Raw genomic sequence first — 23,025 nt, forward strand, 5'->3', positions numbered from 1 at the left:
AAGTGGAAGAGTTGCGGTGGAGGGCATCGTCGATCACGTCGGGGGGGAAATTGCGGTCCTTGGAGGCCATCTGGGTTGTGCGTTTTTGGTACTGGTCCTCCTGGGAGCAGATGCGGCGGAGTCGAAGGAATTGGGAGAATGGGATGGCGTTTTTACAGGGGGCAGGATGGGAGGAGGTGTAGTCCAGGTAGCTGTGGGAGTCGGTCGGTTTGTCGTAGATGTCCGTGTTGATTCGGTCGCCTGAGATAGAAATAGAAAGGTCGAGGAAGGGGAGGGAGGAATCTGAGACTGGAATGTTTGAAATCTTCTGGAATGTTTGAGGAGCGCTGGTTATGGAGGTGGGTGGATAAAAGTTTGTTGTACTTACAGTTTTTGATGTTTGAGATGGAATTGAAATACTGTTTGTTGAGAGTATGAATTCTCCTGAGGATGTAGTACAGAGTGGGTCCAATGGGGTTAATATTCCAACAGAGATTAACACTGGGAACGTCAGATCTCAGATTGAAACTTGGCTTGATAAACCTAAATTTTCTTTGTTTTTTAAGTTATGAGGTAAGTTGCTGAACACATTCACAAGAGTCTAAGTACTGTTAATACAGTAAAATGTTTTATTAAACAAGAAAAATATGAACTGTATTACAGAAGGCAAAAGAGGAAAAATTTACTTTCAAACACCAAAAAAATTCATCCTCGGGCTATTGATTTTGCCGCAGGAATATCCTTACAAACACCAGACCCTGGTGAAGAATTACTGTTCTCTCTCCACCAAAGTCTCTTGCCCAGGGTGGCACAGCCAGAACTGGCTTCCTTCCAACAAATTATTGCACATTCATAAATGTCTTTTCCTTCAACTGGGATCTGTCCTGAGACATCTGTAGACAACTGCAAATTAAAATCATTAGTACTTTAATTGCATTCTCTCTATAAATCCAAATGTTTAGTTTTGAAAAGTCATAACTTAGAGTCATAGAAATGTACAACACAAAAACAGACTCTTCAGTCCAACTCATCTATGTTTTGCATTAATCTAGTCCCATTTGCCAACATTTGGCCCATCTCCCTCTGAACCTTTCCTCTTCATATAGCTATCCAGATGCCCTTTTTAAATGTTGTAATTATTACTAACCTCTTCCTCTGGCAGTTCATGCCATTCATGCACCACCCTCTGTGTGAAAAAGTTGCCCCTTAGGTCCTTTTTAAATCTTTCCCCTCTCACCTTAAACCTGTGTGTTCTAGTTTCGGAGTTCCTTCCTCTGAGGAAAAGACCTTGGCTATTCACCCTATCCAGATTAGATTAAATTTTTCCAAACCCATGATTTCAAATTGAAATTTCAGGATAAGCTATTAGCCAGTTAGGATTAAGATGTTGGGAAGTTTCGTCACTAAAGATTGAGTGTTTAGAATTTTTTTGTTGTTTACAGGATATGGGTGTCCCTGGCTAGGTTGGCCTTTATTTCTTTCAGAAAGATGGATCCCAGAAAAATATTAGTGAACCAGATGAGTTTAAACAGCAATCAGAGTTGGTTACATAGTTGTCATGAGGATGGTTTTTTTAAATTCCAGATTTTTAGGGAATTCAATTATTCACCATCTGCTAGGGTGGGATTGGAACCCATGTCTTGAGTACATGAGCCTGGGGTTTTGGTTTACTACTTGACCATCACCTTCCCCTGGTCCTGGAGGGCTGTGGATGCTTTGTCTTTGAGATTGATAGATCTTTTGACATTGAGGGAATCGAGTAATATGGGAATAATGCAGAGAAGTGGAGTTGAGGCAGAAGATCAGCCATGACTTATCTCCCATTTATCCCACCATCCCCTCGGCTCTCAGTCTCATTCCTAATGAAGGGCTTTTGCCTTAAACATCAATTCTCCTGCTCCTCGGATGCTACCTGACCTGTGCTTTTCCAGTACCATGCTCTCAACTCTAATCTCAAGGGCTGAATGACCTATCCCTCTTCATATTTAGGAACAAAGAACTTGGGAACTGGAGTACAACATTATCCCTGTCGAGTTTGCTTCACTGTTCAAGATCATGGCTGATCTGGTTATGGTCTCAACTCTATTCTGCTTGGCTACCAAAAGTCTATCCAACTTAGTTTTCAATGAATTCAGTGACCCAGTCTCTACTGGGGAACAGAATTCCACATTCTAATATCCCTCCGATCCCAACCTTAAAAGGAAGACCTCTTGTTCTTAAACTGTGTTTCCTAGTTCCAGTCTCATCCAGAAGAGAGAACATCCTCACAGTATCCACCCTATCAACTCTCCTCAGGATCATATAAAATCACCACTCATTTCTCTAAACTCCAGTTGGTAAAAGTTCAGACTGCTCCGTGTTCCCTCAAATTTGCAGATGACACAAAAGTAGATGGAAAGGCAGGTTGTGAGAGGGATGCAAACAGTTTATAGAGCGATATTGATAGGTAGAGTAAATGGGCACAAGGTTGGAAAATGGAGTATAATGTGGGAAAATGTGAAGGGAGAACGAAAGAACAGTATTATTTAAACGGAGAAAAGCTGCAACACAAAGGGACTTGGAGAGACTTGTACATGAAACACAGAAAGCTAGCACACGGGCAGCAGGTAATCTGTAAGGGTAATGGAATGTTGTCAGCTCTATTCCTGATGAAGGGCTTTTGCCTGAAACGTGGATTTTCCTGCTTCTCGGATGCTGCCTGACCTGCTGTACTTTTCCAGCACTACTCTGATCTAAAAATTAATGGAATGTTGGCCCTGATTTCAAGGGGGTTGGAGTCTAAGAGTAGGGAAGTCTTACTGCAACCATATAAGGTGATGCTGAGATCATATCTGGAGTACTGTGAGCAGCTTTGGTTCCATTATTTAATGAAAGATATTTAATTAAAGGCAGTTCGGAGAAGGTTCACTGGGATGAAGGGATTATCTTCTGAGCAAAGGTTAAACAGGCTGGGAGTATACTCACTGGGGTTTAGATGAATGAGAGTTGATCTCTTTGAAACATAAAGGATTGTTAACAGGTTTGACAGGGTAAATGCCAAGAGGATGTTTCCCTTTATGGGAGAGTCTGGGATGGGAGGGCACAGTCTCAGAATAAAAGAGATTAAGATATGAGGAGGAATTTCTTCTCTCAAAGGGTTGTGTTGTTGGAACACCTTTGCACAGAGAGCTGTGGAGGCGGAGACCTTGTGTATATTTAAGGCTGAGATAGATGCACGATCAGTTGGGGAATCAAGGGTTATAGGGAAAACTGCAGGAAAGCAGACATGAGGAATGTCAGATCAGTCATGATCCTGTTGAATGTTGGAGCAGGCTGGAGAATGGCCTCCTCCTGTTCCTATTCCTTATGGTCATTGTCTTATTAGATAGGCTGTTTGTTCAGGAATGGGTCAAGTGAACATTCCCTGAATTGCTAAATAAATTGCATACTTTTTTCAAATAAGGAGAGCAAAACTGTACTCAAGAAGTGTTCTCACCAAAACCTTGATAAGCTGTGCTAAAACTTCCCAAGTTAGAGAAAATTGTAAGGGATAGGATTTATGAACATCTGGATAGGAATAATGTGATCAAGGATAGTCAGCATGGTTTTGTGAAGGGCAGGTCGTGCCTCACAAACCTTATTGAATTCTTTGAGAAGGTGACTAAGGAGGTAGACGAGGGGAAAACGGTCGATGTGGTGTATATGGATTTTAGTAAGGCGTTTGATAAGGTTCCCCATGGTAGGCTACTTCAAAAAATACGGAGGTATGGCATTGAGGGTGAGTTGGAGATTTGGATTAGGAATTGGCAGGCTGGAAGAAGACAGAAGGTAGTAGTTGATGGCAAAGTTCACAAGGGCTTTATGAACATCCTGGTCTTGCTTTTTTTCTGTACAGACTGGAGATGACTTTTGTGTTGTGTAGCAGTTTGAATTGAGATTCGAGTTGTACCTGAGATCAACCATTGTCACTTTTACTCTGTAGTGTTAGAATGACAAATTGTGTATAGCTTAACTCTGGAACGTGAAACATTTTCCCATCTGTGCACCCCCCCTCTCATTTTTGGAGTGATATATTTCACCCTTTCCTCATGTCTGATTTGAAACTAAAAACAGCTTCGCACCAAATCAGCCTAAAGTGATTCTGATCCAGATGAAAGGTGGTTGCCATTGTGAGACCAAAGCCTCACCAGTTGTGAGGGGAAGGATGTTGATCAAAATTAAACATAGCAGAATAAAATATGAGAACAACTGGATTGAATTGCAGAATTTTTCCAGCACCGGAGGAAACCATTCATCCCACAGTATCTTCGCTGGCTCTCCGAATGATCACTGCACCCAAGCACTTGTTTCCTGTCTTCCTGTAGCGAGTCGTGAGTTCATGGAATGCCCTGCCAGTAGCAGTGGTGGACTCTCCCTCTTTATGGGCATTTAAATGGGCATTGGATAGGCATATGGAGGATAGTGGGCTAGTGTAGGTTAGGTGGGCTTAGATCGGCGCAACATCGAGGGCCAAAGGGCCTGTACTGTGCTGTATTGTTCTATGTTCTAACTTTTATTTTCCATTCAGATTGTAGTAAATGACAACATTCCATTTGACTTCCTAATTACTTGCTGTACCTGAATGCAAATGTTTTGTGATTCATGTACAAGGACATCCAGATCGCTCTGTATCCTAGAGTTTTGCAAGCACCCTCCATTTAAATAAAATGCTGCTTTTCTGTTCTACCTGCCAAAGTCGACAATTTGCTCACATTATAGTCCAACTACCATATGTTTGCCTGCTCATTGGACTTTGTAAGTACTGTATCTCCTCTTGTCAACTTACTTCCTACCTATCTTTGTATCATCAGCAAATATAGCTCCCATGTATGTGGTCCTGCCATCCAAGTCACTAATAGGTTGTAGTTAGATAACACCCCAGCATTGACCCAATGGCACCCCACTGATTACAGCTTCCCAATCCAAAAAAGATACTTTTATTCTTACTCTCTGCTTCCTGTTAACTAACTAATTCATTATCCATGATGTGGAAGTGCTGATGTTGGACAGGGGTGGACAAAGTCAGAAGTCACATGACACCAGGTGATAGTCCAACAGGTCTATTTGAAATCACAAGCTTTCAGAGTGTAGCCCCTTTGTAACTTCACCTGGGGCACTTTTAGGGGCAGTGCTCCTGAAAGCTTGTGATTTCAAATAAACCTGTTGGACTATCACCTGGTGTTGCATGACTTCTGACTTTATCCAGGTTGTCATCATACCCCCATGCTATGCATTCTCATCCTGTGCAGTAACTTTGATATGGCAACTTATAAAAGGTCGTTTGGAAAGCTGAGTGTGTATCTCCAGGTTCATCTTTTTTTTTTCTTAGTTCTTCAAATTCTGTTCAGTTAGTCAAACACATTTCCTTTTCACACGGCCATGGTGACTCTGCTATAATCTCCACAATATTGAAGTTTAGCAAGTTCCCTATGTGTGGGATAACCTGAATACTGAAGGACACCTGATATTTCAAAAAGAGAGGAAACTAGGAAAAGGTGGGGTCACTCTGTTAAAGAAGGATATCATTAATACAGAAGTGAGAGGTGACCTTAGCTTAAAAGAGCAAGTTGCAGAATCAGTTTGGGTAGAAGTAAGAAATGGAAAGATTAAGGTTCACACCAGTGCATTGTTCAGTCATTGGTAGCCTAGCTTCTGGGATCTTGCTGCCTTGAGGGGGACTGTGAAAAGCATTAATCAGTGTTCAGTGTTTCCACTGTCTATAGATTAACCCTTCTCCTCAAGCTGGGTAGGGACAAACTCACTGAATTCTTTGTTAAGCTTAATCCTGACGTGACAAGATTTGAAAATTTCCTTTTGATATAACCAACCTATCTGGTATTTGTTTAAAAAACCAGATCTCCTTTTGTCTGACTCTGTTCCAATTCTTTCTCTTCCCCCTCTCTCTGGCTGTCTCACTCTCCCCACCCACTCCCCCCATTCCCTGTCAAGTTTACCCCCTCTTTCTCCTCCTCCTGTCTCTGTGTCTTCCCATTCTCTTCATCCTGGATGGGAGAGGGAGTGTGTGTGAAACCTGCCCATTCAGAACTGTTTAGTTTCTGGTCTGTGAGCCTGTTGTGTAAACACTTGACAGTAAATGGTTTTACAGTTATTATCTGTTTAAAAGTGACACTGCTTGTTGTGGGAAGATTTGCTGGCAGCTACTAAACCCGACTGTAATAACTTGGTCTGTACAACATCTGCTTACCGTCCTCTGACCCTGTCGCTTTGTAATTCAGTGTTTCAGTCAGCCAGTTGTTTGAAAATACAGTCAAAACCTGAAAGAGTTAATTGATATGCAGGGATGAACTTTGCCCTTCAGGATATAAGGGACTGTTCTGGGAGGAGTTAACCATTTCAGTTCCAGTCTCTAGCAGTGGTATTGTCTCAGTTGCAAGTTGTCAGATGAATGTGGCTGATGTTAGATTACCGACTATCTATTTATTGAAGCAGAAATCTGTCTGTCTTCCACAATTATTAATTATTTGCATTTTTAAGATCAATACAAGCTCCAGTCTGTACTTTATACTCCACTCCCTTTGCTCGGGAAAACCAGCTCTTATGTGGAATTTTTGTATTTATTGCTAAAGGAACAAAGCACAAAAGTAGGGAAATGTTGCTACAACTGGACATAACATTAGTGAAACCGGACCTGGAGTCCTGCATACAGTTATGATCCCCTTACTCAACGTGGGATGTAGTTGCTAGCGGGTTTTAAGAAGATTTGTAGCTTAGGTTGAGGTTCTGGATGTAGGTTTGCTCATTGAGCTCGAAGGTTCATTTCCAGACGTTTCGTCACCATACTAGATAACATCAGTGAGCCTCTGGATGAAGCACTGGTGGCATGGCCTGCTTTCTATTTGTGTTTAGGTTTCCTTAGGTGGTTGATATCATTTCCTGTTTTTTTTCTGAGAGGGTGGTAAATGGGATCCAAGTCAATGTGTTTGTTGATAGAGTTCGAGTTGGAAAAATACCTTGCAAGGACTGTGACAAACAGGCAGAAAGCTAGCCACCAGGATACATGGACATGCACTAGCCACAAAAAGACATACTAGTATCCTCACATACGAATGAGGAAGGACACCATTTCGCCTGGGATAACACATCCATCCTAGGACAAGCCAAACAGAGACACCTGTGAATTCCTAGAAGCATGGCATTCCAACCAGAACTCTACCAACAAACACATTCACTTGGACCCCATTTACCATGCCCTGAGAAAACGTACAGGAAATTATATCACCATAGGAAATGACGTCACCACAGGAAATGACATCACCAACCCAAGGAAACCCAAACACATAAATAGAAAGCAGGAATTATCAGCAGTGCTTCGTCTGGAGGCTCACTGAAGATGTTACCTAGTATGGTGACGAAACATCTGAAAATGAACCTTGCAGCTCAGTGAGCAAACCTACATCCAGAACGTCAACCTGAGCTACAAATCTTCTCAAAACTTGCTGATTATAAGTGCTTTCAGTGTTCAGGAACAGTTTTTTTTTTAGAAAAAGAAAAACTCTTGCTCTCTTTTAAAAATTACATTTGAAGCACTGTGCATAGATCTGGTTTCTGTTGTAAGAATGTAAAGTCCTGGAGAAAACATATACAAATTGAGACAGGAACTGAGAAACTGTACCTTTTGGGAGAGATTGACCAGCCTGGGGCTCCCTTTTACTATAAAGGGAAGCAAAGAAGGTAACCCTACACAACCTTTAAAATATGAAAGGGTTTGGTCAGGTCAGCATAGGGAAAATGCTTCCACTTGGAGGTAAGTCAGTACTAGGGATTATTAAGAAACAAAATCCAATGGGAAATTCCAGACAATCTCTTTACCCAGAGAGCTGTGAGAATGTGGAACTTGCTGCAACAGAGAGACTGAGGTGAATCATGTCAGTATGTTTAAGGTGAAAGCAGAAAAACACAAAAAGAAAGGAATAAAAAGTTATGAAGAGGGATTGGAGGACTCGTGTGGAGCATAGAGCAGTTGGGCTAAATGTTTCTGTAAATTCTAAGTCATTCCTGTCTTTATTCAGTTTGCTCTGTCTCCACAGATTTTTGCTATATTTGCCTTTGCCACCTGTGGAGGTTATGCGGGGACAAGTGTGGCTTCTGTTAAGTGTCAAGATGGCAAGAAAGACTTGATTTCAGTCCATTTTAGTTATCCTTTCAGGTAAGTGCTGCTGGACCAGTGCAGTTCAACCAATAATCTTTGTGAACTTTGCTGCATGATGCTCCCCAGAATCCCTCCATCGACCTTGTGCTTCCTGACTCCCAACAGTGCCATTGTCTTTGGCCAGGCTTATCCCTGCCTTTCCCACATGGTCTACATCTCTTTACCTTCAGTGGGAGATTCTCTGGTCTACACATTCTATGGTGCTACACTTGGCTACTTCCCCACCTTGCTGCTACTTTCCACACCTCCAAACACTTTCTGCAGAGATTATCACCTCCACAATGTTCCTGAGGGAATCCCAGGGGCTTGGCTATAAACAGCTCCAGGTCCAGTTGGCAATGGTGAATGAGAAAGAAGAGGGATGCACAAGGCATCAGTATTATCAATAAAGCACATATTTTTCCCTTAATGGGCTTTGCATGTAAATTAGTCAGTTGGAGACATGGGTGATTAATAGATGGAAAAATACTGTTGGTGATGGGGGAGGGGGGTAAGAAAGAAGCAGGCAGTTACACGTAAGAGCACTTCTGGGTTTCAAAGGAAAAGCCAGACGTATATCATAATTGGTTCATTATCTTTTTTGAAAAATGGGACCCAAGACTGTGCAGCACTCCCTCAAGTTGTGCCCATCAGGAATGTCTGGATTGTGTGCTCTTGTCAATGGACTAGGATTTGAATTGACATGGGATTGTTATCACTGAGTCAACTGGTGTAGTTTGTAATTGAAGAAGAGTTATGCGGTACAGTGACTATGGAATTTATCTGTAGTCACTTCCATGTCCTGGGGTCAATTTGCTCAATTGACTTGCTGGTGCCATCAAGTGTGACACCAACAATATGGGTTCAGTTCCATCACGAGTTGAAGTTACCATGAACAACTGTCCTCAATCTCTCCCCTCACCAGAGGTGCGGTGCCCCTCCAGGTGAAAGCACCACCCATTGTTTGACTGGCATGCACTGTCTCTCGTGAGAGAGCAGCCCTCTGGTCCGGTCGGACTATGGTGTCTTTACTTGGAAAAACCAGGGCAACAGGTGCTGATATCAGTTTACCAAATCGACCTTTTACCTCGTAAGGAAACAAGCCATTCAGCCCCAGTGGTCTGTGCTTACTGTAATGATCCATCTGGGTAACCATCGACACTCTCTTTCCAATATAATCATTCCACTCCCTCCTCCCTGGTGTTAATCCAATTTACCCTTAAGTTTTCACCTTAAACTACTCCCTGTGATAATGTGTTACATGTCCTCTGTGTGTCAACAATAGCTGATTGATATTTTAGTAACTATTTTGCAATTTGGTTTTCTCCATGGGGAAAGTCACTCAGTTCTGATGTCAGTCTCACTTTTCTAATGCCACTGTGGTCTTGTCTTCTAGGTTAAACCAGATTTCTTACAAAGCACTGACCTGTAAGAATGATACCGTTCATGAAACCCTGAATCTCCTTGGAGATTTTTCCTCACCGCCAGAATTCTTTGTTACAATTGGAGTGTTTACTTTCCTGTACTGTACAGCTGCTCTGGTCATCTATGTGGGATATCAGAGTCTTTATCAACAGAACAAGTATCTACCAATAGCTGTAAGTGCTTTGACGTGATGCTGTCCATGTGAGCCGGTGTAAAGAGATGGTTAATCAGACTGTCCTGAAGTTTGCAAATATTATGTTACTGCTCATTTCTCCTTGTGTTGTAAAAATAGTAACCTTTAGCTTCTGACCATTAAGGAATTGAGTCAGTTTGGATAGAATTGATGAATTAAAACTCAGTCAATTAAAAACTCAGTCAAGTTAGCTCAGTCAATTAAAAAGCATTCCATTGCTCTTTGGCTCCACGAAGCTGAATCCACTGATAAAGTCTAGAGGGGTAAACATAGAAAAATGCATAACCCATTTAGCAGTGAGAAATTGGTATGGAATGGCGTAGACTAGAATTAGAACTTTCAATTGATAAAATAGCAATGATTTGTAGCAAGTGGAGAAGTGTTTGAGGAGGTGTTGACAGAAAAACAACCTGCCAAAGTTATGAATGAGGAACAATTCCATTAGATTCTTAGATTCTCTTCTTGCAAAGAAGAAAAGCCTCTCAAACTGAGTCATTCAAAAAGGGTTACGTACAATCCTTGGGATAAACCCACAAGATTTTGTTGTCATTAATGTTTTAAGAATTCTGCTTAAAATATTGAATGTTGTTGATCCTATTAATTTTGATAATAAAATTACTTGAAACACCAAACGTCAGCTCCTGGCCTACAAATGGATCTTGAGCTCTGTCCATCCAGCCCCAACAGCCCAGGAGCATGTTTAACTTTCCTTATATAGCTCATTTGCTGTTCTATAATTTACTGGCTGGGGAGATTTGGGGGAACAGCTGTTTTTAACGTTGCTGGAAACTTCCTCATTGAATAAACCAAAACTCGAATATTTATTAGAAAACAGAAATGTCTGGGAATGATTGGTAGCAGGAATTAGAACTCTTTCTGTAGATCTTTAGCTGTGTCAAATGGACCAAAACAGTAATTGAAAATCGAGCTCAGACAGCTCATTCTTGATTTTGTTTTTATCACCTTCCCACTGATATCGTGCAGACGGATAGAGTAGTGAGATGATCATCTGCTTTCTGGCTTTGCACATTTCTTTCCAACATGGTTAACCTGAGAGTGTGTTAACTCAGTCTGTGAAATTGGGGTGTGTGTTGCTCACTGAACCAACATTTATTGCTTGTCCCTGGTTGCCCCTTGAGAAGGTGGGGATGAGTTGCCTTCTTGAACCGCTGCAGTCCATGTGCTGTAGATGGACTTTTGGGAGGGAATTCCAGGATTTTGACCCAGTGACCATTGAAAGAATGGGATATATTTCCAAGTCAAGATGATGAAAGGCTTGGAGGGGAACTTGCAGGGGGTGCTGTGCCCATGTATCTGCTGTCCTTACCTTCTAGATGGAAGTGGTTTGGAAGGTATTGTCTGAGGATCTTTGGTGAATTTCTGGAGTGCACCTTGTAGATGGTACACACTGCTGCTACTGAGCATCGGTGGGGGAGGGAGTGGATGCTTGTGGATGTAGTACCAATCAAATGGGCTGCTTTAAACAGATAGTGTCAAGCTTCTTGAGTGTTGTTGGAGCTGCACTCATCCATGCACTCTTGACTTGTGCTTTGTAGTTGGTGGATAGACTTCAAGGAATTGGGAGGTGAGTTACTCTCTGCAGGATTCCCAGACTCTGGCCAGCTCTTGTAGCCACAGTTTTTATATGGCTCGTCCAGTTCATTTTCTGGTCAATGGTGAACCTGATAATGTTGACAGTGAGGGAATTCCGTGATATCAACTCCACTGATAGCCAATGAGTGACAGTTTGATTCTCTCTCATTGGGGATGAACATTGCCTGTTGCTTATCTGGCAAAACTATTATTTGCCACTACCTCGACTGGCTGATGCCAATTTGAACATGGACTGTTTCAGTGTCTGAGAAGTCACAAATGGTGCTGAAGGTTATGCAGTCATTGGCGAATATCTGCTCCTCCGAACTTATAATAGAGGGAAGGTTGTTGATTGAGTAACTGAAAGTGGTTGTAATGAGGAAACTATCCAAAGGAACTCTTGCAGAGATGTTGTAGGAGTGAGATGACTGACCTCCAACAGCCACCACCATCTTTCTATGTGCTAGGTATGACTTCACACTGCACAGAAATGTCCCCTCGAGACCCAGTTTTGCTAAGGCTCCTTGACGTCACATACTGACAAATGCTGCATTGATGTCAAGGGCTGTCAATCTCCCCATACCGCTGGAATTTAGCTATTTTGCCTGTTTTTGGGCTATTCTGCTGTAAGGTTAGGATCTAAGTAACCCTGGTGGAACCCGAACTGATTCTCTCTAAGCAGGTGCTACTTATTTGAACTGATGTACTGGACTCCCCCATCATTGAGGAGAAAGTGAGGGCTGCAGATGCTGGAGATCAGAGCTGAAAAATGTGTTGCTGGAAAAGCGCAGCAGGTCAGGCAGCATCCAAGGAGAAGGAGAATTGACGTTTCGGGCATTTCAGGAAGAAAGGCTTATGCCCGAAACGTCAATTCTCCTGCTCCTTTGATGCTGCCTGACCTGCTGCGCTTTTCCAGCAACACATTTTTCAGCCTCCTCCATCATTGAGGATGGGAACATTGGTGGAGGTGCCACCTCCAGTGAATTATTTAATTGTTCATCACAATTCATGACTGGATATGATAAGTCTGCAGAGTTCAGATTTGATCTATTAGTCATTGCATTGCTTAGCCCTGTTTGACAATCAATTTGTATTGTACCCATGGAAAACATCATCGCTGTGTTGTTTTGATGGACCTGGGCTTAAAATGGGCTGGAATGGTCCACTGTTACACAATGACCCTGGATCTCGCCACCACTCCTCCATTTACTAAAAACTTCAAGTGGGACAGGGAATTGGGGGTTAGAGGGGCTCTGAGAAATTGTCATAAGATTTATGGAAAATGAGTTGGAGAAGATGGAAAACCGTGCGATGGGCTCATCATTGGCAGATATCACTTCCTGCAATGATGTGTAAAGTAATTGATGTTAGATGTAACGAGAGGAAGGGAAAAGCCCAGTGAATAGTGAGATTGTAAGCGGAGTAGAAACTAGAGAATATGCTGTTTAGACACTCTGCATTTTACTGGATGAGTGCACTGTCCATGGAATGCAGAGTGTTGATCTTAAGGCAGAGATTAGAGAAGCATGGAATAACGCTGGATGTGTTTAACTTACTCCAGTTGTAGCTGACGTTTTAGATAATATACAGACTTTGGTTAAATCGCTATCAGAACACCATTGAAACAATGGAAGGTGCAGTACAGAATCACTGGGAGGGGATGAGGAGTTCACAGGAGGCTTGAATAATGTCTTAAAAATTGAATAATGTCTTAAAATCTTTAAAATTGTGAAGAGGTAAATAAAGACAGAACAAGTTGCATAATCTCTAATAATTTAAAAATAGGTGACTACTTTCTGAAATGAATGATTCTGGTCACAGGGTGAGGTGTCCCACCCCCAACCACGTCTCTGTTCCATGTTGTCTCTAAATATGTTTGGAATTGTCTAACTATGCTGAGACCACCGGACACTGAGGAATCTTAGCCTCAGAAGGTTAAGGGCACAGTGATGTTGAGATGCTTCTGAGGGTGGATCCACTGTGGTATTGAAAAGGGAAGTGGCTAGACATACTGAAGGGGGCACTGCCGTTAGGGTATGTCTGCGTCACTGAGGTATGATGTGGGATGCTGGGGTTGGGCTGGGTTGGGCAAGCTCAGAAGTCGCACAAAGTGGCATCACCTGATGAAGGAGCTGCGCTCTGAAAACCTGTGATTTTAATAAACCTATTGGACTATAACCTGCTGTCATGTGACTTCTGACTTACTGAGATATGGAAAGGGAAACGGGTCACTGCTTTTCATCACGATGATGTGGAAGAGCAGGTGGGGCCTGAACTGAAGTCTCTGGTGTATGACATGGAGACCTTTGGGCAATGATTTCCAAAATACAACAATCTCCACTCCAGCTGTTTTATCAGTTGCTCTTTAAGTCCATGTCCCTCTGGTTACCGATCTTGCTGTCATTGGAAACAATTTCTCCTCTTTTTATCCAATCCAAGATTTATGTTTCTCTGTAGACAAACTGAACATCTGCTAATCAAATATGGCTGAGGGAAAGTTGATGAATGGGAACACTGTTTGCAGGTAATGCATGTCCAATTTGACAGGAATTTGCTGCTTGTGCTGACATTTCTACTTCTCTCTCAGGACTTTGTAGTGACTGCACTTTTTGCTTTCCTGTGGTTGGTCTCATCCTCGGCTTGGGCACAAGGTCTGTCTGATGTTAAGAATGCAACAAAACCGACTGCTATCATCCATCCTATCAGTGCGTGTCAGGGGAAAACTGTTGTGTGTACGCCAGGAGCTGTGCCCCCCATGGGGCGTCTCAATGCATCAGTGGTAAGTTTAAGGTCATGGAATTGAGAGGGCTCAGGAACGGTTTGACTTTGATGCTAAAGTATATTTTAACACCCCCGTCCCCGTCTCGTAACCCCGTCCCTGGCCCAGACGGGCTGACATGTTTTTTACAGCAAATTAAGTACTTGTGCTTATTGAAGAGCAAGGATTAGATTACTTTACAGTGTGGAAACAGGCCCTTCAGCCCAACAAGTCCACACCGACCCGCAACCCACCCATACCCCCTACATTTACCCCTTACCTAACACACGGATAATTTAGCATGGCCAATTCACCTGATCTGCACATCTTTGGACTGTGGGAGGAAACCGGAGCACCCGGAGGAAACCCACGCAGACACAGGGAGAACGTGCAAACTCCACACAGTCAGTCGCCTGAGGCAGGAATTGAACCCGGGTCTATGGCGCTGTGAGGCAGCAGTGCTAACCACTGTGCCACCGTGCTGCCCACAAATGTGGGGCTGAGGTTTAACATCCCATCCAATACAGCTGCAACTCTGATAGTGCAGCACTCCCTCGATTCTGCACTGAAACATCATCCCAGACTGTACAATTAAATCTCTGGACCCGATACCTGCTGAACTGGTGGTTACAATCAAATTTCATCTGGTACTCATTTTGTACCAGTAGTGAAATGGTCAGATTCAGTGGACAGACCTGTTTCTGCCGTTCACGCACAACACCAATAGGAGGGCATCTCTGGGCACATTGATTACTTGTTCTTCAGGAACATTCCTTACTCCTTCATCAGGAGCTGGATTTCCACCAACCAACGTCTGCCTGTCCTGATGCTGCACACAATCTGAAAGTGATATTGAGAATAAATCAGACGATTTAGAGATTTTACAAGTGAAATAATTACATCAAACCAAAATAAAAGTGAGGAGCTGATCAATCACTTAACTTGCTGAAAGATGATTAATCATTATATGGTTTATGTTGGTGAAACATAAACATTTGTGGAGCCCTCTGTCTTCACAAATTTGAAACTCACACTTGGAGTCATACAGCACGGAAACAGACCCTTCAGTCTAACTCATCCATGCTGAACGTAACCCCAAACTAAACCAGTCCCACCTGCCTGCATCTGTCCCATATCCCTCAACCTTCCCTATTCATGTCCTGATCCAAATGTCTTAAACATATCCACATTTACCACTTCCTCAGGAGGTTCCGTCTCCTGTTAAAAGTACCCTTGTCATTTTTTTTTAAATTTCAAGCAATCTGTCACTAATTATTACTGTAATTGTTTTGTTTAGATGCTGTTCTTCTATGATAACCTGTCAGTGCCAACTGCCTCACTTGAAACTAGTAACTCCAAATAATTATGTAAAAAAAGAACTTACTTTTATAGTTACACTTATGGTGATCTCAGGATATTGATAAGTGAATTACAGCCAATGAAGTGCTTTTATTTTTTAAGGTTAGTCGCAGATTTGTAGAAACTGGCAGTCAATTTGTTCAGAGCCAAGTCCCATAAAATGCAATGAAACAAAGATTTAGGTAATTTATTTTGACGATATTGATTGAAACAGAGATTATAGCGAGGGGCCCTGGAGGATCTCCTTTGAATGTTTGTTTCTGTTGGGTCTTTATGTTCACTGGACAGGGTGGATGGAGCCTCAGTTTAACATCCCATTGAAAGCCTGCTTCTCCAACAGTGCTGTACTCCCTCGAGATTGCACTGGAATGACCTAGCCAGATTATGTATCAAGTCTCAGGAGTCAGAACCCACGAGCATCTTCCACAGAGGTGACAGTGTTCCCTTTTATGCCATCCCTCGCATAAAAGTAGAAGGCTCTATACTTGGATTTTAAATTGTGCCTGGAATATTTAACCTTTCTGGGCTTGGATGGTGGGAGATCAGCATTTCGAACTGCCTTTGTTGAGGACCCAAACTCGTCCTACAAACCATCCTTAACGTTTTGTACTTTGTCTTTGGGAGCTGCTGGGACTCTGGTTCCACTCCAGCTGATGGTAATATTGGACTGGTCAGATCCCAGAGTAAAGTAGGAGAAAGTGAGGACTGCAGATGCTGGAGATCAGAGCTTAAAAATGTGTTGCTGGAAAAGCGCAGCAGGTCAGGCTTTTAGGAATTCTCTGGCATGTCTTTGCTTAGCCTGTCCCAGGATAGATGTGTTGTCCCCACAACCACAATGCCATAAACATAGATCTAGATACCATCTATCAACCCCTCAGAAAACGAACAGGAAATGACATCACCACAAACCCCAGGAACCCCATCCAGGAGAAAGATATAAATAGAAAGCAGGAGACAACAGCTTTGCTTCACTTGGAGGTCGCCACTGATGATGTTACCTAGCCAGGTAATGAAACATCTGGATTTCAAACCTACCGCTCAGCGAGCAAAGCTACACCCTAAATTATCCATCATGTATCTACTTTACATTCCAAGTTTCCTGATATCTCTCCTGATATCTTCATGACAGCTCTCTCCCTCCTCTGGTATCTCTGCTAGAAGGTGCTGCTGCCTTTTGGTGAGGTACAGTTTCCATTCTCTCACTGTTACCTTGCTGAAGAGATGCCTCATGTGAGTGATTCTCGCCATCAAACCCCAGCAGCTATACAACCCGAGACATTAGTGAATTAGTCACCCTTTATTTGTGACAAAGTTAAAATTCACACAACACCAGGTTATCGTCCAACAGGTTTATTTGGAAGCACTAGCTTTCAGAGTGCTGCTCCTTCATCAGGTGGTTGTGGAGGTTAAGATCGTGCTCACAGAACTTATAGCCAAAGGAGTCCAGTGTCATGGAGATGTGATACAGTAAACAATCCTAAATTAAAACTTTCATCTTTTAGAATGGGATATACTGGTTTATGTTCTTTTGAGATGTAAATCCCAGAACTTTTTAATTACATTCTCAAAATAGCTCAGCTTTTTAAATGAGTCTGTCTGTGTCCCAGTGCTATGTCAGACTGACAAACCCTTTGTATAGTTTGAGTTTGACAGCTTGACAACTTCCTGTAAATTCTGTTTCAATCGAAATGAATAATCTGCTTTATCGAAATCCCACTGGTTATAGACAAGGCTATGAAGTGTTTGAAAACAGCCTGTTAATTTTCTTGCTGTCTTTACAGATATTCGGTTTCATGAACTTCATCCTGTGGTCAGGGAACAGCTGGTTTGCATTTAAGGAAACCGCTTGGCACAAAGCCAGTAACCCGCAGGACATTGCTGAACAGGGCACCAACGTGGAACGCTAATGTTATACCCCCCCTCCCGTTTATCCAATATTTCTCCTCCCCCCCCCCCCCCCCCCTCCACACCCTGCCTTCCGTACCACTCTCTCTCCCCACTTATCTCACTGTAATTGTACAGATTCCACACTCCTGGGACTGTTGCTCCCTTCTCCAAACACCCCCACTACTGGGTACCTCCACTCCTCCTGTTAATAATGACCAATCCTCCTCCATTCTCCCCCACCCCAGCTGCTGTGTCTGTTGATCCTGATCTATTGCTGATCCCCCAGGATAGAGTAAGGGAGAATACTCTCCCTCCAATGGTATAACTTGATGGAAATGTCCAATCATTTGGTCCCATCAGATTGTCACATCTGCCACTCTCCGAATCGGAGCTGGCCCTTGGGGCACAGTGACCATGTGGAGATTGGAGGACACTGTGGAAGTCACCTCATGACTGGTGGAGAGGTGGGGATGGGTTACTGGGAAGGAGTCAGCACAAACCCAGTGATGACAAATGCTACTTCCTCACTCCACACCTTCACCAGCAACACTGACATATTACCTTTTGCTTCTCATGTTCAAACGATTTCCAAATGTTCATCTTGTGTTCACTGTGACCTTGCATCCTCTGATGGGTTTTAACTTGGGCTAGTGTCTGAAGGACAATGTGGCTATCTCCACACCTCAACCCCTCCCACCCCAACCCATTACTCAAACTATGGAAATTGTGACAGTCCATTGGCAAGATGTGAAAGTTGGTGGGAGGGGAGGGAGACTTGTACTGTGGGGTGGGGTGGGGGGGAAATGGATAGCCTGTGAGAGCAGCAGTCTCCCTCTTTCAGAGGAGGAGTATGGCTCTTAAAACTCAGTCTTAACCCCCCCATCCCCTCCCCAGCCACTGCCTCAGGTTTCAGATTCTGGCCCCCAGTGGGGCCCTGTCACTTTTTGGGGAGCCATGAATTAGAGTGAAATCTTCTGCCAATCTATGGTATGTTAGACATTTCCGATTCCAAACCCTGCTTTTCTGATTTGCTTCCTGCCGGAATGCAGTTGTACCATGAGTGGCTTCTGCCTGTGTTTCCTGGCCCACATGGCTACAGCTTCCTCTGAACCATGTCGTTGTTCAGTAAAGTGGTGAAAGTGAAAGGCGTTCTTTCCTTTGAGTAAAACCCTCCCCTCCTGACTCCTGGTTCCTGTACGGATTCAGCAGCTGGTTTTTCTTTATGTTCAAGGGAAGATTTTGTTTATCCAATGCAGAAAAACTCTTTGGAAGGCGAAGGCTGTGGATGCACAGGTTGGGGGCTGACTTTGTGAGGGGCTCTGTTTCACAATGCTCTGGTAGCATCCAACCTTCACTTTGTCCACTTTGAGCTCCTCTATCTGCTGTGCTGACCAGGGAGAGCTCAGCTAACAGCTCTAAAGACACGCCTTCCTTTCAGCAGGTGAATCTTTTGGGGGTGGGGGTGTGCATATGGGTCATGAGTACCTGCCTGGGGGTGCAATTTGACCTGAGTTCAGATATGCCATTAAGGAGGCAATTAAGTTCAGCCCTGAGGGTGGGGAAATGGGGCTATCAAGGCAGGGTCTAGCACCCACTGGGTGAGGGTACACTTGAATAATGTGGTTTATTTGCACATGCTTGAGACCCAGTTAGCTGCTTGCTTCATCATTCACTCCAAACACTGGCTTTGGAATCTGAACGTTTCCTGTTTTGAGCAGGGAGCTGGTTTACACAACATTGAGACTTTTTTTTTTGAAAAGATGATTCCAAATTGTGAGCAGGGAGAGAGTGAGAGAGCCACACCCTTTGTAACAAGCGGTGAGCTTGTGTCATCAGTTAAGGATCAGTAAAGAACTTCCTGCAATGTTGATAGACTGTGACTTTAAACATATGATGAAAATTTAATCCTGTGATGGCTTGAATTTTTTGAGTGAAAATAAAGCCATTTAGTGTCACTGTGTGTCTGTATCTATTATCTGCAGTCATCAAAATTCAACATTAACCTCCTCTCTCTCCTTCAGATTCTACTAAACCGGGGATACAGTGGGATCCCCACAGCACTGCTATAATGAGTCTGATCAGTGGAAGATCCAAGCATCTATATCAAATGTTATTATATCATCACTTATTTGATGCTTTTGGGAAGTTTTTTGTTGTAAATGGGATCCTGTAAACTCTCACCTTATTGTTTTTATTAATGAGGCTGAAGTTAGCATGGTTGGACTTTGGCAGTCTGGGATTTGGGCAATTTTCCACATGAATAGTGCTTCATATAGATTGGTTACTGCAGCATATTCCATGTAAATGCTGCTTGCAAACTAGTTAATGCAGTCAGTGATCAAGAAAGCTAATGAAATGCTGGTCTTTATATCTGGGGAGGGGCTGGAGTACAAGGATGCAGACGTTATGCTGCACTTTTACAAAACCCTTGGAACTCTCACAAATGGCGGTGAATGCTGGATCAGTTAATTTAAAACTTGAAATAGATACATTTTTGATTAAAGGGTATGGGCCAAAGGCAGGGACATGGAGTTGGGCCACAGATTAGCCACAATCGCATTGAATGGTGGACCAGGCTTGAGGGGCTGAATGGCCTCCTCCTGTTCCTATGATTGTTATTGTGTACTATTTTCAACTACCTTCGATGTGCTATTGGCAAGTTGGTTAATCCATTGTGAGTTTCCAATTAATTAATGAACTGTGATAAACTTGCGTTTATTATCAATACCACGTACTAGTTGCTGAAAATGTCAAGATGCTGGTGGAGTAGGATGCTCTAACTGTTGGGAAGTTATGTTGCAGTTGTACAGGATGTTGGTGAGACCGTACTTGGAAAACAGAGGAACCTCAATTATCTGAATATCAGATTATCTGAAGGGGATCAATAGGTCCCGACAGAAACATTACGTCAAAGAGCTGTTTCAACCCTGATTGCGTCTTTTATTTACAGGTACAATGATGAAAAACGAACTCTGCTCACTGAGATGCTGCCGAGAATGGTCCTAGCCATTGATGGGAGGCCAGGCACTGTCTCCATATGATTGGCCATCTGCCCTTTCTCTCTCCCCCCACACTTTCCCTGGAGTTCTACACAAGGTGTACCCTAAACACCCCCCTCCACTTCCTCAGATAATATCTCCAACATTGTCCTGTACAGGACAAAGGTGGAACTTGTCAAAACGTCTGTGTGTGCGCGCGCACGCGTGTGCTATTTGGAGACTTACCCCCACAAAGGCAGCAGGAGTCTTGCTGTAGGTGTCCAGTCCAGTTGCCCCAGAAACAGGGGGATGGGGGGAAGGGAAAGAGTTTGGAACGGGGGTTGGGGGTGTGGGGCTGGGGGTGTGGATGGGTTAGGGGTTGGTTGGGACCGGCTCTCTCAGCGTGCTGCTGCCTAATCTCCTGAACAGGGAGCAGACTTCTGAGCCCCAGAGGAAATCAATTAACCGAATAATCAATTATCCAAACGACATAGTACCTGCCCATCTTGTTCAGATAATCGAGGTTCCTCTGAATTGTGTTCAGTTTTGGTCACCTTGTTATAGGAAGGATGTTATTAAACTGGAAAGAGTGCAGAAGAAATTTACAAGGATGTTGCCAGGACTCAATGGTCTGAGTTATAGGGAGAGGTTGGACAAGCTAGGACTTTATTCTTTAGAGCATAGGAGACTGAGGGAGGATCTTATAGAGGTGTATAAGATCCTGAGAGGCATGGGTAGGGTGAATGCATTCAGTCTTTTTCCCAGGGTTGGGGAAATCGCTGTCTAGAGGGCGTCAGTTTAAGATTAGAGGGGAAAGAATAAAAGGGAGCCTGAGGGGCAACATTTCTACATGGGGGTGGTACGCATATGGAATGAGCTGCCAGCTGAAGTGGTTGAGGCGAGTACATTAACACCATTTAAAAGGGATTTGAACAAATACACGGATAGGAAAGGTTTAGAAGGATAAGGGCCAAGTGCAGGGAACTGGGGTTAGCGTGGATGGACATTTTGGTCGGCATGGACCAGTGTGGGCCGAAGGGCCTGTCTCCGTGCTGTAGGACTCTATGGCTCAAAAGCCATGTACCAGTTGCACACTGGTTAGTGCCACGTGCTCATTTCATAGTAGTAAATGCACTATTAGTTTCAGCCTGGTTACTGCACTGGGCTAGTTGCAGACTGGTTAATGCATTGTGCTCTTTTCAGACCAGACACAGGTAGTTTGGTGCACCGACCTGTCCACTGCTGAAGCCAGGCACCAACTCAGGGTCACCTCTTCCTACTGCCCCCTGACCATGACCTCATCTCCCATTACCAAACCATCATCACCCAACCATTCCCAACCTCATCACCTTGGGATCTCCCACCCAGCCTCCAGCCTGATAGTCCAGGAACCCCGCACTATCTATTTCTAGCTCTCACCTAAAATTGACAAACCTGACTGCCCCGATCAACCCATCATCTCTGCCTGCTCCGGCCCCACCGAACTCATCTCCATACACTGTGACACCATCCTGTCTCCCTTAGTCCAGGATCTCCCCACATACGTTCAGAACACCACCCATGCTCTCCATCTCCTCCATGACCTTTCGGTTCCCTGGTCCCCAATAGTCCAACTTCACTTGGGACATCCTGTACACATCCACCCGCCATGAAGAACTCCAAGCCCGCCATGAAGAAGTCCAAGCCCGCCATGAAGAACTCCAAGCTCTCCATTTCTTCTGTCCCGCTGACCCAACCAGTACCCTTCCATTGACGCTCTCATTTGATTGGCTAAACTGTCAACTTCTCCTTCAAATCCTCTCACTTCCTTCAGACCAAAGGGGTAGCCATGGGCACCCGCATGGCACCCTTCAGACCAAAGGGGTAGCCATGGGCACCTGCATGGCACCCAGCTATGCCTGCCTCTTCATCAGTTACGTGGAACAGTCCATCTTCCCCAACTACACCGTCACCATTCCCCACCTTTTCCTCTGCTACATTGACAACTGTATTGGTGCCACCTTGTGCTCCCACGAAGAGGTTGAACAGTTCAACTTCACAAACACTTTCCATCCTGACTGCAAGTTCGCTGGACCATCTCGGACACCTCCCTCCCCTTCCTGGATCTATCTATCTCCATTTCCATCAACCGACTCAACACGGACATCCACTAACCCAATGATTCCACCAGCTACCTTGACTACACCACATCCCACCACTCCCTATTCTCCAATAAAAATGCTATCCCTTATTCCCAATTCCTCTGCCTCCACCATATCTGCTCCCAGGATGACCAATTCCACTCCAGAACATCCCAAATGGCCTCCTACTCCAAGGAATGCAATTTCCCCTTCCCATTTGGTCAACAATTCCCTCCAGTGCACCTCATCCACTTCCTGCACCTCTGCCCTTGAACCCACCTTTAATCGCAACAAGGACACAACCCCCCCACCCCACCCCGGTCCTCACCATTCACCCCACCAATCTCCAGATACATTGCATCATTATCCGTCATCTACAGATGGACCCTACCACCAGAAAAACATTTCCCTCCCCCCTTACCAGTTATCTTGAACTGTCCTACCTGTCCATCTTCCTTGCCACCTATCTGATCCACCCTCCTCTTCAACTTATCATCATTAACCCCACCTCCATCCACCTATTGCGCTCTCAGCTGCCTTTCTTCCCCCCCCCCCCCCCCCCCCCA

General features: G+C 43.9%; 1 protein-coding gene and 1 long non-coding RNA gene across 3 annotated transcripts in view; one reads left to right on the forward strand and one right to left on the reverse strand.

Annotated features, from left to right (window-relative positions):
* The window catches only part of LOC122563018 (synaptophysin-like protein 2), a 33,491-nt gene extending 14,175 nt beyond the window's left edge, over positions 1-19,316 (forward strand). Inside the window, exons 3-6 of the mRNA XM_043716325.1 lie at positions 8,046-8,164; positions 9,543-9,744; positions 13,945-14,136; positions 17,256-19,316. Coding sequence (XP_043572260.1) covers positions 8,046-8,164; positions 9,543-9,744; positions 13,945-14,136; positions 17,256-17,381 — 639 coding nt within the window. The 3' untranslated portion in view covers positions 17,382-19,316. The remainder of the gene's footprint in view (positions 1-8,045; positions 8,165-9,542; positions 9,745-13,944; positions 14,137-17,255) is intronic.
* LOC122563019 lies at positions 646-20,826 on the reverse strand. 2 transcript variants are annotated; one of them, XR_006315470.1, is made up of 3 exons: positions 20,586-20,826; positions 14,811-14,955; positions 646-882 (listed from the first exon to the last, which is right to left on the reverse strand). It is a non-coding gene; the product is annotated as an uncharacterized LOC122563019 (long non-coding RNA). The 2 variants fall into 2 exon arrangements; XR_006315471.1 differs by lacking the exon at positions 20,586-20,826 and adding an exon at positions 15,500-15,585.
* Positions 20,827-23,025: the final 2,199 nt, after the last annotated feature.

Source organism: Chiloscyllium plagiosum, chromosome 26 (assembly GCF_004010195.1).
Source record: "Chiloscyllium plagiosum isolate BGI_BamShark_2017 chromosome 26, ASM401019v2, whole genome shotgun sequence".
NCBI lineage: Eukaryota > Metazoa > Chordata > Chondrichthyes > Orectolobiformes > Hemiscylliidae > Chiloscyllium > Chiloscyllium plagiosum.